General features: G+C 48.0%; 2 protein-coding genes across 9 annotated transcripts in view; one reads left to right on the top strand and one right to left on the bottom strand.

The window, feature by feature from the left end:
* LOC123752869 (protein FAM13A) overlaps positions 1-15,684 on the top strand; it is a 421,243-nt gene that overhangs the window by 149,168 nt on the left and 256,391 nt on the right. For all 8 annotated transcript variants that reach the window (XM_069311068.1, XM_069311074.1, XM_069311073.1 and 5 more), the window contains exons 6-7: positions 10,664-10,771; positions 11,202-11,469. In XM_069311068.1, coding sequence (XP_069167169.1) covers positions 10,664-10,771; positions 11,202-11,469 — 376 coding nt within the window. The remainder of the gene's footprint in view (positions 1-10,663; positions 10,772-11,201; positions 11,470-15,684) is intronic.
* LOC138355784 (adhesive plaque matrix protein-like) lies at positions 1,609-7,689 on the bottom strand. The gene is made up of 4 exons (XM_069311310.1): positions 7,642-7,689; positions 3,647-4,372; positions 2,889-3,605; positions 1,609-2,847 (listed from the first exon to the last, which is right to left on the bottom strand). Exons 1-4 carry the CDS (start codon positions 7,687-7,689, stop codon positions 1,609-1,611), a joined length of 2,730 nt encoding a protein of 909 aa, XP_069167411.1.

Genomic DNA, 15,684 nt, shown 5'->3' with positions numbered 1-15,684 from the left:
GAATCTCAAGTCAGTGTAACGCAATATTTGTTTGCCGGAAGTGATGTAAGTAGACAAGGTAAGGGTGAGGCTTGTGACGTCGTGGGGGGGGCGGGCTTGTGACGTCGTGGGAGGCCTTGTGACGTCATGGGGGGGCTTGTGACGTCATGGGGGGGCTTGTGACGTCGTGGGGGGGGGGCTTGTGACGTCGTGGGAGGCCTTGTGACGTCATGGGGGCTTGTGACGTCATGGGGGGGGCTTGTGACGTCGTGGGGGGGGGGCTTGTGACGTCGTGGGGGGGGGCGCTTGTGACGTCGTGGGAGGCCTTGTGACGTCGTGGGGGGCTTGTGACGTCGTGGGGGGCTTGTGACGTCGTGGGAGGCCTTGTGACGTCGTGGGAGGCCTTGTGACGTCGTGGGGGGGACTTGTAACGTCGTGGGAGGCCTTGCGACGTCGTGGGGGGGACTTGTGACGTCGTGGGGGGGAAACTTGTGACGTCGTGGGAGGCCTTGTGACGTCGTGGGAGGACTTGTGACGTCGTGGGAGGCCTTGTGACATCGTGGGAGAACTTGCGACGTCGTGGGACAACTTGTGACGTCGTGGGGGGAGGCTTGTGACGTCGTGGGAGGACTTGTGACGTCGTGGGAGGACTTGTGACATCGTGGGAGGCCTTGTGACGTCGTGGGAGGACTTGTGACGTCGTGGGGGGGCCTTGTGACGTCGTGGGAGGACTTGTGACGTCGTGGGAGGCCTTGTGACGTCGTGGGAGGACTTGTGACATCGTGGGGGGGCCTTGTGACGTCGTGGGAGGACTTGTGACGTCGTGGGAGGACTTGTGACGTCGTGGGGGGCCTTGTGATGTCGTGGGAGGCCTTGTGACGTCGTGGAAGGCCTTGTGACGTCGTGGGAGGTCTTGTGACGTCGTGGGAGGCCTTGTGACGTCGTGGGGGGCCTTGTGATGTCGTGGGAGGCCTTGTGACGTCGTGAAAGGCCTTGTGACGTCGTGGGAGGACTTGTGACATCGTGGGAGGCCTTGTGACGTCGTGGGAGGACTTGTGACGTCGTGGGAGGACTTATGACATCGTGGAAGGCCTTGTGACGTCGTGGGAGGACTTATGACGTCGTGGGGGCCTTGTGATGTCGTGGGAGGCCTTGTGACGTCGTGGAAGGCCTTGTGACGTCGTGGAAGGCCTTGTGACGTCGTGGCACGACTGTCAGGAAGAGCCACGTGGTGGATGGATGGATGGGTTGATGTATGTTAGGGCCCCCCCCCCCCCACACGCCCGGTATGCAAAGTACTAGGGATAGGGAATCGAACCTGCCGAGTCATTGTGACGAGACCTGAGCGGGGCTCAGGAGCTAGAGCTCGGAACACTCATACCTTTTTTGGTCTAACACAGACGTGGCCACACATTTACTATGCTAATCAGCATATAGTTCAGTGATTTATTGAACAGTCAACCACAGAAGGTGATTGTAGTGCTTTTAAAATACTAATGTAACCTACATAAATACATATGATACCGACTGAACTGGCTTATATGACACCGTGTGAGCCACAACTGGCTTATATGACACCGTGTGAGCCACAACTGGCTTATATGACACTGTGTGAGCGACAACTGGCTTTTATGACACCGTGTGGGCCACAACTGGCTTATATGACACCGTGTGGGCCACAACTGGCTTATATGACACCGTGTGGGCCACAACTGGCTTATATGACACCGTGTGGGCCACAACTGGCTTATATGACACCGTGTGGGCCACAACTGGCTTATATGACACCGTGTGGGCCACAACTGGCTTATATGACACCGTGTGGGCCACAACTGGCTTATATGACACCGTGTGGGCCACAACTGGCTTATATGACACCGTGTGGGCCACAACTGGTTTATATGACACCGTGTGAGCCACAACTGGCTCATATGACACCGTGTGGGCCACAACTGGCTTATATGACACCGTGTGGGCCACAACTGGCTTATATGACACCGTGGGGACCACAACTGGCGGCTTATATGACACCGTGTGGGCCACAACTGGCTTATATGACACCGTGTGGGCCACAACTGGCTTATATGACACTGTGTGAGCCACAACTGGCTTATATGACATCGTGTGGGCCACAACTGGCTTATATGACACCGTGTGGGCCACAACTGGCTTATATGACACCGTGTGGGCCACAACTGGCTTATATGACACCGTGTGAGCCACAACTGGCTTATATGACATTGTGTGGGCCACAACTGGCTTATATGACACCGTGTGGGCCACAACTGGCTTATATGACACCGTGTGGGCCACAACTGGCGGCTTATATGACACCGTGGGGACCACAACTGGCTTATATGACACCGTGGGGACCACAACTGGCTTATATGACACCGTGTGGGCCACAACTGGCTTATATGACACCGTGGGGACCACAACTGGCTTATATGACACCGTGGGGACCACAACTGGCGGCTTATATGACACCATGTGGGCCACAACTGGCTTATATGACACCGTGTGGGCCACAACTGGCTTATATGACACCGTGTGGGTCACAACTGGCTTATATGACACCGTGGGGACCACAACTGGCTTATATGACACCGTGGGGATCACAACTGGCTTATATGACACCGTGTGGGCCACAACTGGCTTATATGACACCGTGTGAGCCACAACTGGCTTATATGACACCGTGTGGGCCACAACTGGCTTATATGACACCGTGGGGACTACAACTGGCTTATATGACACTGTGGGGATCACAACTGGCGGCTTATATGACACCGTGTGGGCCACAACTGGCTTATATGACACCGTGTGGGCCACAACTGGCTTATATGACCCCGTGTGGGCCACAACTGGCTTATATGACACCGTGGGACCACAACTGGCTTATATGACACCGTGTGGGCCACAACTGGCTTATATGACACCGTGTGGGCCACAACTGGCTTATATGACACCGTGTGGGCCACAACTGGCTTATATGACACCGTGTGGGCCACAACTGGCTTATATGACACCGTGTGGGCCACAACTGGCTTATATGACACCGTGTGGGCCACAACTGGCGGCTTATATGACACCGTGGGGACCACAACTGGCTTATATGACACCGTGGGGACCACAACTGGCTTATATGACACCGTGTGGGCCACAACTGGCTTATATGACACCGTGGGGACCACAACTGGCTTATATGACACCGTGGGGACCACAACTGGCGGCTTATATGACACCATGTGGGCCACAACTGGCTTATATGACACCGTGTGGGCCACAACTGGCTTATATGACACCGTGTGGGTCACAACTGGCTTATATGACACCGTGGGGACCACAACTGGCTTATATGACACCGTGGGGATCACAACTGGCTTATATGACACCGTGTGGGCCACAACTGGCTTATATGACACCGTGTGAGCCACAACTGGCTTATATGACACCGTGTGGGCCACAACTGGCTTATATGACACCGTGGGGACTACAACTGGCTTATATGACACTGTGGGGATCACAACTGGCGGCTTATATGACACCGTGTGGGCCACAACTGGCTTATATGACACCGTGTGGGCCACAACTGGCTTATATGACCCCGTGTGGGCCACAACTGGCTTATATGACACCGTGGGACCACAACTGGCTTATATGACACCGTGTGGGCCACAACTGGCTTATATGACACCGTGTGGGCCACAACTGGCTTATATGACACCGTGTGGGCCACAACTGGCTTATATGACACCGTGTGGGCCACAACTGGCTTATATGACACCGTGTGGGCCACAACTGGCTTATATGACACCGTGTGGGCCACAACTGGCTTATATGACACCGTGTGAGCCACAACTGGCTTATATGACACCGTGTGGGCCACAACTGGCTTATATGACACCGTGTGAGCCACAACTGGTTTATTTGACACCGTGGGGACCACAACTGGCTTATATGACACCGTGGGGATCACAACTGGCGGCTTATATGACACCGTGTGGGCCACAACTGGCTTATATGACACCGTGTGGGCCACAACTGGCTTATATGACACCGTGTGGGCCACAACTGGCTTATATGACACCGTGGGGACCACAACTGGCTTATATGACACCGTGTGGGCCACAACTGGCTTATATGACACCGTGTGGGCCACAACTGGCTTATATGACACCGTGTGGGCCACAACTGGCTTATATGACACCGTGTGGGCCACAACTGGCTTATATGACACCGTGGGGACCACAACTGGCTTATATGACACCGTGTGGGCCACAACTGGCTTATATGACACCGTGGGGACCACAACTGGCTTATATGACACCGTGTGGGCCACAACTGGCTTATATGACACCGTGTGGGCCACAACTGACTTATATGACACCGTCTGTCATATATTTAGTAATTATTGATCCTTTTATATTGATCACTCGGGTGATCGCTCTATAATAAACTCAAGATCTGCGTAATGGACAGGTGAATGCGTACACCAACTGGCCGCTCCCTCTGTCTATCGATCCACCACATCGATAGATGGATCTAACCAATGTATTCATCTGTCCAGTTTATTATGTGGGAGAAAATGGATCATCTGTATAGAAAGTTTCGTTGTGAGCCCTTGCAACTGACCACATGTACGGAGGCTTGCAGAGTATTGCTTGCCCAGGCGCCATGATATATATGTGCTTCAGCCTACAGTTTAGACCTATTGTCTTGTGTATGACCCTCTGTCCTGCGTGACAGTGAATACCAGCATTATCCTCACTTTAATAAGACTTTATCAAATAATAATCAAAATCCTCAGATTAGGCAAAATTGTAATTAATTTTGTCAATAAAGATGTTAATAATAATAATGCCGGGGCGCGGTGGTACTCGCTCAGTAGTACTCGAGAGTCATATAAGTCAGTCCTCACTGAGTACTCATTGGTACTCGCCTATTTACGCCTTAGTATTGAGCTGTTAACTCTTGGATGAAGCGTTTTCAACCGTCGGCTGTTTACTGCGGATAGTCAGCCGAGTACTGACTCTCCACAGGATGGCTGATTATCCTCATCTGCTGAGGATGTTATCCACAGCAGGTGTCTAACTGCTAGGTACCTTGGAGATAGTAATCTGACTCAGCAGTTAAATAGGTACCTTGACCTTGAGTAAGGTTGAAGGTACCAATATAGTACTAGGTGATCAGAGGCATCAGGTTAAATGAATCTTTACCCAAAAGGTTCTGTCCTGCCGCGGGAATCCAAGCGGCGGCCCTGGGTTGTGAGCCGAAGACTTAGCGGAGTGTGTGTAAGAGAGATATATGGATGGGTTTAGTGTGTAGTGGGCGTGGGCGTGGTGGTGGCGTGGGCGTGGTGGTGGACGTGGGTGTCCCCGGCCCCCCTCACCAGGTGGCCCGTCCTGACCCTGGTGGTGTTAGTATGACACCCTGCACGCTTCCTCTCACATTATGGCAATGAATGAGAAGACTCGTTGCCATGTCTGCCTTCCATACTCAAGTAGAGTCATTCATCTAATGAGGCAACAAGGAGACTTGCAGGCGATGAGTCACAATAACGTGGCTAAAGTAACTTGACCAGACCACACACTAGAAGGTGAAGGGACGACGACGTTTCGGTCCGTCCTGGACCATTCTCAAGTCGATTGTGAGAATGGTCCAGGACGGACCGAAACGTCGTCGTCCCTTCACCTTCTAGTGTGTGGTCTGGTCAACAAGGAGACTTTCCCCGCACCTGGCGATATCGACCCGCGTTCCAAATTACTGTCCTGCCCAAGAAGATGATTAAAGAACAGCTCACGCTTCGACTTGACGCTAAGTGCAATGTCTTGAGCCAAATTGATGCTCCACAGAGCGTCCTACTCACACTATTTACATAGTGTGTACCATCAGAGTACCATTATTGCTACCATCAGAGGTGTGGTTGTTGTCTTTGTATGAATAACTGCGTCTTCACTCTTCAGAAATATTTGTCATAATCCTATACCGAGTACATGTAGCCAAAGTCGACACGTTAATTATACGTGACTCCTTGTCATCCTTGACGGACTCCCCAAGCCATGGCGGTGACGTACTGGTGTCTGAAGCTACATATATATATATATATATATATATATATATATATATATATATATATATATATATATATATATATATATATATATATATATATATGCGAACAAGCCTGAATGGTCCCCAGGACAATATGCAACTGAAAACTCACACCCCAGAAGTGACTCGAACCCATACTCCCAGAAGCATACTTCCGGGGCTCAGTGTACATACCAGTTGCGTTGCTTCTGGGAGTATGGGTTCGAGTCACTTCTGGGGTGTGAGTTTTCAGTTATATATATATATATATATATATATATATATATATATATATATATATATATATATATATATATATATATATATATAATATATATATATATATATATATATATATATATATATATATCGAATAAATTAATCCGTGATGGAGTCAGAATTTGTTTGGTGTGGATTCCATCCCATATTGACCTCCGAGTGCATGGTACTAGAACTGATGAGTTATGTACTCTAAAGATGGAGTGGATTACCATCTTGAATTCCATGCCTGAGCCTGAGGACAGTAATATACCAGGAAGGTTACCTTGAAGTTACTTTGAGGTGCTTCCGGGGCTCAGCGTCCCTGCGGCCCGGTTGTCGACCAGGCCTCCGGGAACAGCAACAAAATTTAGTAGACTTGAGGCAAAGTGAAATTCTCACCAGTTACTCCATTTATCATCATTCTATCTATCATCCAGAAAGAGGCAGACATCTATGGATCATCCAGTAAGGTTGTCAGTCATCTAGATGTTACTACTGCTGGACTTGGGCTCGATTACAAGTACCTCTGACAATTTGCCCCTCCTTTCGAAGCAGAACAGACCAAATGTAGACCAGACCACACACTAGAAAGTGAAGGGACGACGACGTTTCGGTCCATCCTGGACCATTCTCAAATCGATTGTGAGAATCGACTTGAGAATGGTCCAGGATGGACCGAAACGTCGTCGTCCCTTCACTTGCTAGTGTGTGGTTTGGTCAACATATTTCAGCCACGTTATTGTGACTCCTCGTCTGCAGACCAAATGTATACTCTGTCAGTAGAACTATTCACATATTTTATATCACTGTCTACATTAAATGGAAACAAAATCGCAGAATTCAGAGATAACTCTTACGAGTGTTGAAGGACTTGATTCACTGTGATGTACTACGAGAAATCTTAGTTAAGGATCCAAAGTTTGCTAACCGTAAGATTGGCGGTACATGACTAACGCGGCCGCCCAGGTGGGTGTGCCCAACATGTTCAGCAAGTATGGAACTGGCTCGCCACAAAGTGTCACTTGTTAAATGAACTGTGGATTTCAGTTCCTGAACCCATTATGGGCCCCTGTAACAGTTTCCACTACCGCCCACGGGATGGGTATGGGGTGCATAATAAATGAGCAAAATTAATCAATAATGAGAAGGATGTTGGGCAGGGAATGTAAAGGTGGACACTACCCCTCCCTCCCTCCCTTGCTCCCCTCTACCTCCCACCCTTGTTCCCCTCTCCCTCCCCTCCCTCAGGGAGGGTGAAGATAGGGTAAGACACGGGAGGTGCTGCCCTCTGCACGGCCCCCAGCGCACCCTGGCGGAAAGTGGGAATACACGAGACATGTGACGAACACCCGACATGTTAGAAGCCGAGGCGTGGTGGCCCGCCGAGAGAACATAAACAAGGGTACAAAGGCCATTCAATCTGACGACATGACGATATTCCGGAATACCTGTAACTCTGAGCATTCAACTTGCTAAGTTATTATCCCTGTTATGGGAGTTATTGTCTCCTGCCTTGTCTTAATGGGTTATCTTGAGATGATTTCGGGGCTTTTTAGTGTCCCCGCGGCCCGGTCCTCGACCAGGCCTCCACCCTCAGGAAGCAGCCCGTGACAGCTGACTATCACCCAGGTACCTATTTTACTGCTAGGTAACAGGGGCATAGGGTGGAAGAAACTCTGCCCATTGTTTCTCGCCGGCGCCTGGGATCGAACCCAGGACCACAGGATCACAAGTCCAGCGTGCTGTCCGCTCGGCCGACCGGCTCCCGGGTGTCGCTAACATTGATTACATGTACGGTAGACGAGGCATACCCCTCTAAACACACAACGTAACGGTCCCTATGATTCCCCTTGTTACAACTTGTAATAAAGTTGTTACATCTTGTTATAACGATTTTATGACGTATTACATAGAACGTTGTCACAACGTCCTATATTGGTTGTTACAACTGTTAGAAGGTGTTAAAACTTGTTTGAAGGTCGTAGTTTAGTGGTGTGTGTGTGGCGGGACATGAGCGTGGAGAGGTCTATGGGGCCACACTGTACACACTAAGGTGAGCCTTGCAGCGTATTATATACAATGAGAGTTGCGTTCTTATTAAATGCTGTTCACAATGTAAATATATTTAGCGGTTAGAAACTGAGGTAGATAACATAATGTTAATATGCAGTTGAAAGGTCTTAAACTTGAAGTCTAACTTAATGTTCATATTGTTATTATTTTTTCTTAGTTACTGTTTTTCATCTTTTTTTTTTTAATTTTGTCACTTTGTTGTGTGTTTTGTGTTAATCATGAGGGAGCATACTCCCGTCCCGTGGTCTCCCCCCCTTCCCCCTTCCTCTCCCATCTCTCTCTCTTTTTCTCTCATGTACTTACCTAGTTGTGCTTGCGGGGGTTGAGCTCTGGCTCTTTGGTCCCGCCTCTCAATCGCCAATCAACAGGTGTACAGGTTCCTGAGCCTACTGGGCTCTATCATATCTACATTTGAAACTGTGTATGGAGTCAGCCTCCACCACATCACTGCCTAATGCATTCCACTTGCTAACTACTCTGACACTGAAAAAGTTCTTTCTAACGTCCCTGTGGCTTGTGTTTGTGTGTGTGTGCGCACACAGCTATACTAAAAGTTGTGACCTAGCACAGGTACAGCTGTGACCAAGTACACAGCTGTAAGCACAGCTGGGACCAAGTACACAGCTGTAAGCACAGCTGTGACCAAGCACACAGCTGTAAGCACAGCTGGGACCAAGCACACAGCTGTAAGCACAACTGTGACCAAGCACACAGCTGTAAGCACAGCTGGGACCAAGCACACAGCTGTTCACACCATAATATAACCTTCAGGCCTTGCAAGCCTGAAAGCTGCTCAAACTTACAGTTATAAGGACGCTGACAATGTGTGCAAATAATGTACTCTATATTTGTTTTTATGAACCATATCTCTTTTTATAGTAAAGAGAAGAAAAATGTAAACAAAGGTGAGAAAACTTTTAAAGTCGCTCGTCAATGCACTAATGAGTCAAATATGAACAAAATATATATATATTGGAAACAATAAGAACATAAGAATAAAGGTAACTGCAGAGGGCCTATTGGCCTATACGAGGCAGCTCCTATTTATATCCACCCAATCCCACTCATATACATGCCCATAAAATCACTAATTTATATGGGGAAAAGGGGAATTAAAGATAGGTGAGAAATGTGTTTATGAAATATAGCAGTTGTTTCATCAGGCGAGTTACCGCTCTCAAAGGTCAGTTAAAACTCTAGAGCAACAGAAGTACACTTACATCGCATCAGGCTTGGATACCCATGTGCATGGGAAATAGGCTTACAGGTTCCGGAAGATGAGAGGAAATGTCAGCACTGGGGGAGCCGGTCGGCCGAGCGGACAGCACGCTGGATTTGCGATCCTGTGATCCTGGGTTCGATCCCAGGCGCCGGCGAGAAACAATGAGCAGAGTTTCTTTCTCCCTATGCCCCTGTTACCTAGCAGTAAAATAGATACCTGGGTGTTAGTCAGCTGTCACGGGCTGCTTCCTGGGGGTAGAGGCCTGGTCGAAGACCGGGCCGCGGGGACACTAAAGCCCCGAAATCATCTCAAGATAACCTCAAGATAACTGTGGAGAAATGCTCGACAGACCACTGGAACATTATCTAACACAGTGTACAGTTACAAACCCATTATGATTTCAACTTAAAGTCAACAGAGCAGAAGAAGTTATTAAACACATATGGCAAAATCTTACTGAAGCGACCATACGAGTCATAAATACTCACACTCCGCCCAAGTAAAACAGAAACAAGCAACACTTAGTGGGCCAGCCAGAGGCTTAGGGCCCGCGCAGTGGGCCAGCCAGAGGCTTAGGGCCCGCGCAGGAATATACCTGCAAAAAAAAAAGTTAAAACTCATCTGAATCTATTCTGGCAATGAGCTGATCACCCTTCCCCCCCCCCCCCCCTAATTGCTCTAAACTACCTCTTTCAGAAAATGATGTGGAATCAAATCTTGCTCACTATCATTAATTTTCTTAATTCCCTTCTGGTCTTATCTTATACCAGACTGATTGTTAGGCCTAGGCAATAGTGGGGTTGGCTTTGAATATAGCGAGGGTTGGAGGAATAGGGAACAGTGGGTTGGACTTCAAGAAGAGAGAGAGAGAGAGAGAGAGAGAGAGAGAGAGAGAGAGAGAGAGAGAGAGAGAGAGAGAGAGAGAGAGAGAGAGAGAGAGTGAGTGAGTTAGCGGCCAATAATAAAGTTAGTAGAAGAGTATACAAAGTAAGGTGCAGTGAGCTAAGGTCCGTGGCGGTGCTCCTCCTCCCGCAGGCTCAGACTCGGCCGTGGCGACGGGTCTTCTGCGGCTCTTCCTTGACGAGCTCCCGCACCCGCTCCTCCCTCCAGATGTCGCCCCTCTCCTCCTCCAGCTGGCCGCAGGTGAGACCACTCCCGCCTCCTCCCTCCTACACCTTCACCTCATTCCCAATAGTAATAATAATAATAGTAATAATAATAATAATAATAATAATAATAATAATAATAATAATAATAATAATACCTAATTTAAGTTGCTTGGTTATTAGGGCAATGAATATAGAGACAATTTGGTAAATATATATTATTTAAGTGGTTTGGTGAATGGCTAGACCTAACCACGCCACTTCTATATATATATATATATATATATATATATATATATATATATATATATATATATATATATATATATATATATATATATATATATATATATATATATTATTTTATCTGAATGTATTTGTTGTATGGCGTTATATATGGATTTAGGTGATGTGTGTGTTGATGGTGTTAGTTATAACTGAGTGATCCGTGCTCCTTCCTGCCTTAGACTCAGGAGTGGGTGAGAGCGGGGAAGGTGTGTGTGGCGGCAGTAGCGGAGAAGGAAGAGGAGGAGGAGGAGGAGGAGGAGGAGCAGCTGGAAGAGGACAGGAAGGAGGCGTGAGAGACGCAGCCAAAGAGGAGCCGCCGCCGCTGTGTGTGGCCGTGGTGCCCCGCCTTCGACGCCTCCTTCACCGCCGCCTGCCGGTGCACAACCTGTGCCTCCTGCGGTACCTGGCCGCCTTCATCCACCAGCTGCGTACAGGCAACCACAACACGTGAGTACACTCATGCACTCATGTATTATGCACTCCGGAACCATCCCGTGGGCGGGGGTGGACAGGGTTACACAGGAACACCCATGAACTCAACCCAATAATTACTTGAGCTAAGCAAGTGACAATCTTTTGATCATAAGTGATTCAAGAAGCCGCCCACGACAGTCTGTATAGAAGGCAGTTTACATCGGCGGTGAGTCAGTCACACAGTTACCAGTCTTGCTCCACACCCACCCACCTGGGCGGCAGCTTTACAGTCATGTGCAGGCTGCACCTACAGTAAGCAAACTTTGGATTACACTGTGGTGGTGTTGGAGTTAGGGTTGGGGGCCCCTTGTTTGGTGCTAGGGTTGGCGGAGGCCCCAACCACACCGTGGTAATATCATCATTGATGTCTATGTATCATATTGGCTACGGTGGTTCACAAATAGTTTTAATATGTGGATATTTGTATTCCAAAAATTATATAATAGTAAGAATAAAAATAATAATGTTTGCAGTGTGAAATCTTCCATTGTAAGAGACGTGGAACGACCAGATTCACGAAGCAGTTACGCAAGTACTTACGAACGTGTACATCTTTCCTCAGTCTTTAACGACTTTGGTTACGTTTATTAAACAGTTTGCAAGCATGAAAACGTCCCAATCAATTGTTGTTATTGTTATAAACAGCCTCCTGGTGCTTCGGAGCTCATTAACTGTTTAATAATTGTAAACAAAGCCGCCAAAGATTCAGAAAAGATGTACAGGTTCGTAAGTACTTGCGTAACTACTTCGTGAATTTGGCTCCAACTGGAGCCTTCCTCTTGATGCCTGTGTACAGCACCTAGTTGTTTGGTACTAGGCGTTCTCTCGCCTGGTGGGCTGTTAGCCTAGTGAACTCCCATATCTTATGGTATGTACCCTACCATAAGATAAGTCAAGGCTTTCTCCGCTCCCTCTGTCAAGTGGTTAACATATATCAGAAACAGTACGGGCCTTAGAACAGACCCTTGTGGTACTCCACCCGTAGCCTCTCCCCACTCTGATATCTCTGCTCTCACTGTAACCCTCTGCTTCCTTCCTGAGAGAGACTCTCTGACCCACCTTAGGACTCTTCCAGATACGCCAACCTGCTTCTCTAGTTTGAGTCTTTCTTGTTGGACTGTATTAAATGCTTTCTGGCAGTCTAGGAATGTGCAGTCTGCCCAGCCTTGTCGCTCATGTTTGATTTCTGTTATCTTGTTAGAGATCTCCAGCAAGTTTGTCAAGCAGGATTTTCCTTGACTAAAACCGTGATGGTGCCACGAGACAATATTTATCTGCTCTAAATGTTCCTACTAGCCTGCTTCCTGGTGTGTGTGTGTGTGTGTGTGTGTGTGTGTGTGTGTGTGTGTGTGTGTGTGTGTGTGTGTTTACTAGTTGTGTTTTTGCGGGGGTTGAGCTTTGCTCTTTCGGCCCGCCTCTCAACTGTCAATCAACTGTTTACTAACTACTTTTTTTTTCACACCACACACACACACACACACACACACACACACACACACACACACACACACACACACACACACACACACACACACACACACACACACACACACCCACCCCAGGAAGCAGCCCGTGACAGCTGACTAACTCCCAGGTACCTATTTACTGCTAGGTAACAGGGGCATTTAGGGTGAAAGAAACTTTGCCCATTTGTTTCTGCCTCGTGCGGGAATCGAACCCGCGCCACAGAATTACGAGTCCTGCGCGCTATCCACCAGGCTACGAGGCCCCGCAGTGTGTGTGTGTGTGTGTATTTACCTAGTTGTGCTTGCGGGGGTTGAGCTCTGCTCTTTCTGCCTGCCTCTCGACTGTCAATCAATCAACTGTTGCTAACTACTAACTAACTAATTTTTTGTGCTTGTTTTGCGTTTAAAAATATTAATAATGGTGTTAGATAATTTCAAGTTGCCATATTCCCTAGAGCCCCAGCCTCTTTTCCACTTATTTCGACTCACAAAAGTGACGTACTGTTCCGTTTTCTGTTTGAGTCGTCCGGCTTACTCGGCCAGCTTAGAAGAGGAAACTTTCCATTAACGTTTTTCATAACGTTTTGAAACTTTATGATAATTTCCTGCCCACCTAACCTATCAGAGGACCCTTAACTTACTGTTGTTGAAAAAAAAAAATCCCAAATTTATTTTCATTTTCAAATTACGTCCACTTTCGGCCATACGGGTAAACGGCCAAAAGCGACGTTCTTTTTAAGAGGACAGGTTGCTCACACGGCCAAAACCTTTCAGGATGACGTGATCACACCTCCATATTCCTGGAGACAAATTGGAGTTTTAGAAGGATAATTATACACCAAGGTTTTCACCCCTATTATTCATTTTATTAATTATCTTCAGACGTCTTCATCTTGTCTTCCTTCTGTTTATCTTTCTTCCCTCTCATGTCTTGAGTCGAGGCCTCCCCGTTCAGAGGCACTCAGCACTGTGTGAGGGTGGTGTTGAGGGCCTCAGGAGCAGCTTAGGTGGAGGTCAAGGGGTCATTACTTCTTCCAAGCTCCTCTTCCTGTCCCCGTAGTGGTGCTCCTCCTCCTCCTCCTCCTCCTCCTCCTCCTCCTCCTCCTCCTCCTCCTCCTCCTCCTCCTGCACCCTCTCGGTCTGTTGATCTCTCCCTGGCCGACTACCTCACTTGATCACTTGAGACCTTCTCAAGACCCCAAGACGAGTGTAGTGGAGTTATTCCCCTGGTGTGGTGTTGTGCTCCCACGAGCTCATTCACTCTGTTGTCATTCACCTACACCCTCACTCAGTCACTCATTGGCTCGAGGTGTTCGGCCCCGGCTGAAGGAAGGATGTTATCGGGGCGGGTGGTGGATGGTAGCGATATGGATAGTGGATAGTAACGATGGCGGAGTGGATGGTAACGGTAGGGGTGGCTGGTGGTAGCGGTACTGTGTAGTGTGCTTGCAGTCTGACGCATCAAATACAGGAAAGATTGTAATACTGTAATTAGTAGTGTGATATCCACGGGTACTGAAACACTACATGTGATCCCCGTAGGCTTCACCGGTGGGTTATACCGCCCGCGGCCTCCGTTTTCTTTGATTGTAACCGATCTCTGTTTAATGTCCACTGTTGATGCCGTGTATCGCTGGATATCTGAATGGTTGCAGTTGTATCATGCACCGTATCAACAACGTCTTCAACTTCTCCATAACAAAAGCTTAATATAGGAAGCTTTTGTTATGCAAATGCTTGTATAATTGCAGCATACTCTACCTTCCCCAGTGTGGTGTTTGTACCTGAATTGCACCTGGATGAGGTTCTCGGGATTCTTGTACCCTTAAGCACGCCCCGGGACCAGGCTTTACTTGTGAGAGCTTGGTCCAACAGGCTGTTGCTTCGGGCGGCCCGCAGGCCCATATATCAACCACATCCTGGTTGGTCCGGCACTTCATGCAAAAAACTGTCCAGTTTTTTCTTAAGACTTCCACTTTTGTTCCGACAATATTTGTTACACTTGCTGGGAGGATGTTGAACAACCGTGGACCTCTTATGTTCATACATTGTTCTCTGATTGTGACTATGGCACCTCTACTCTTCACTGGCTCTAGACTATGGCACCTCGACTCTTCACTGGCTCTAGACTATGGCACCTCGACTCTTCACTGGCTCTAGACTATGGCACCTCTACTCTTCACTGGCTCTAGACTATGGCACCTCTACTCTTCACTGGCTCTAGACTATGGCACCTCTACTCTTCACTGGCTCTAGACTATGGCACCTCTACTCTTCACTGGCTCTAGACTATGGCACCTCGACTCTTCACTGGCTCAATTCTACATTTCCTTCCAGATCGATTACTCTAGTATGTTGTTATTTTACTGTGCAAATTAGGGTCCTGGCGCACTAGTATCTTCCATGTACAGTATATATAATTTGGTACCTTTTCTCGTCTCCTTTCTAGAGAGCACATTTTGAGTGCTGTGAGAGTGAGACGATGACAATAATTTAGATGCTTTATCGTATCTCTGCGTGTCGTATATGTTCTCTGCTTTCCCCCTAATAAGATATATGACTGACACGTGGATCACCGTATACCACCAGACTCTACTGATACCCCAGGAGAGGTTGAAAGTCCCGGTTGGATACCAGTTTGGTCTCTCTGGGACTCTCACTTATTGTGGGTGTTCGTATGTTATTGTTGTTGTTTTAGATCCAGCGACTGGTAACTAAAAGT

Source organism: Procambarus clarkii, chromosome 69, assembly GCF_040958095.1.
Source record: "Procambarus clarkii isolate CNS0578487 chromosome 69, FALCON_Pclarkii_2.0, whole genome shotgun sequence".
NCBI classification, from domain to species: Eukaryota; Metazoa; Arthropoda; class Malacostraca; order Decapoda; family Cambaridae; genus Procambarus; species Procambarus clarkii.
The sequence above is the reverse complement of the archived record's forward strand: the minus strand, read 5'-3'. Positions and strand labels throughout refer to the sequence as shown.

Coding starts and splice junctions, on each gene's coding strand:
- LOC138355784 (XM_069311310.1), bottom strand. CDS start 7,689: ATGTCGGGTGTTCGTCACATGTCTCGTGTATTCCCACTTTCCGCCAGG. Junction 3,606..3,646: donor AGCCAGTTGTGGCCCACACG/GTGTCATATAAG, acceptor GTGTCATATAAG/CCAGTTGTGGCCCACACGGG. Junction 2,848..2,888: donor AGCCAGTTGTGGCCCACACG/GTGTCATATAAG, acceptor GTGTCATATAAG/CCAGTTGTGGCCCACACGGG.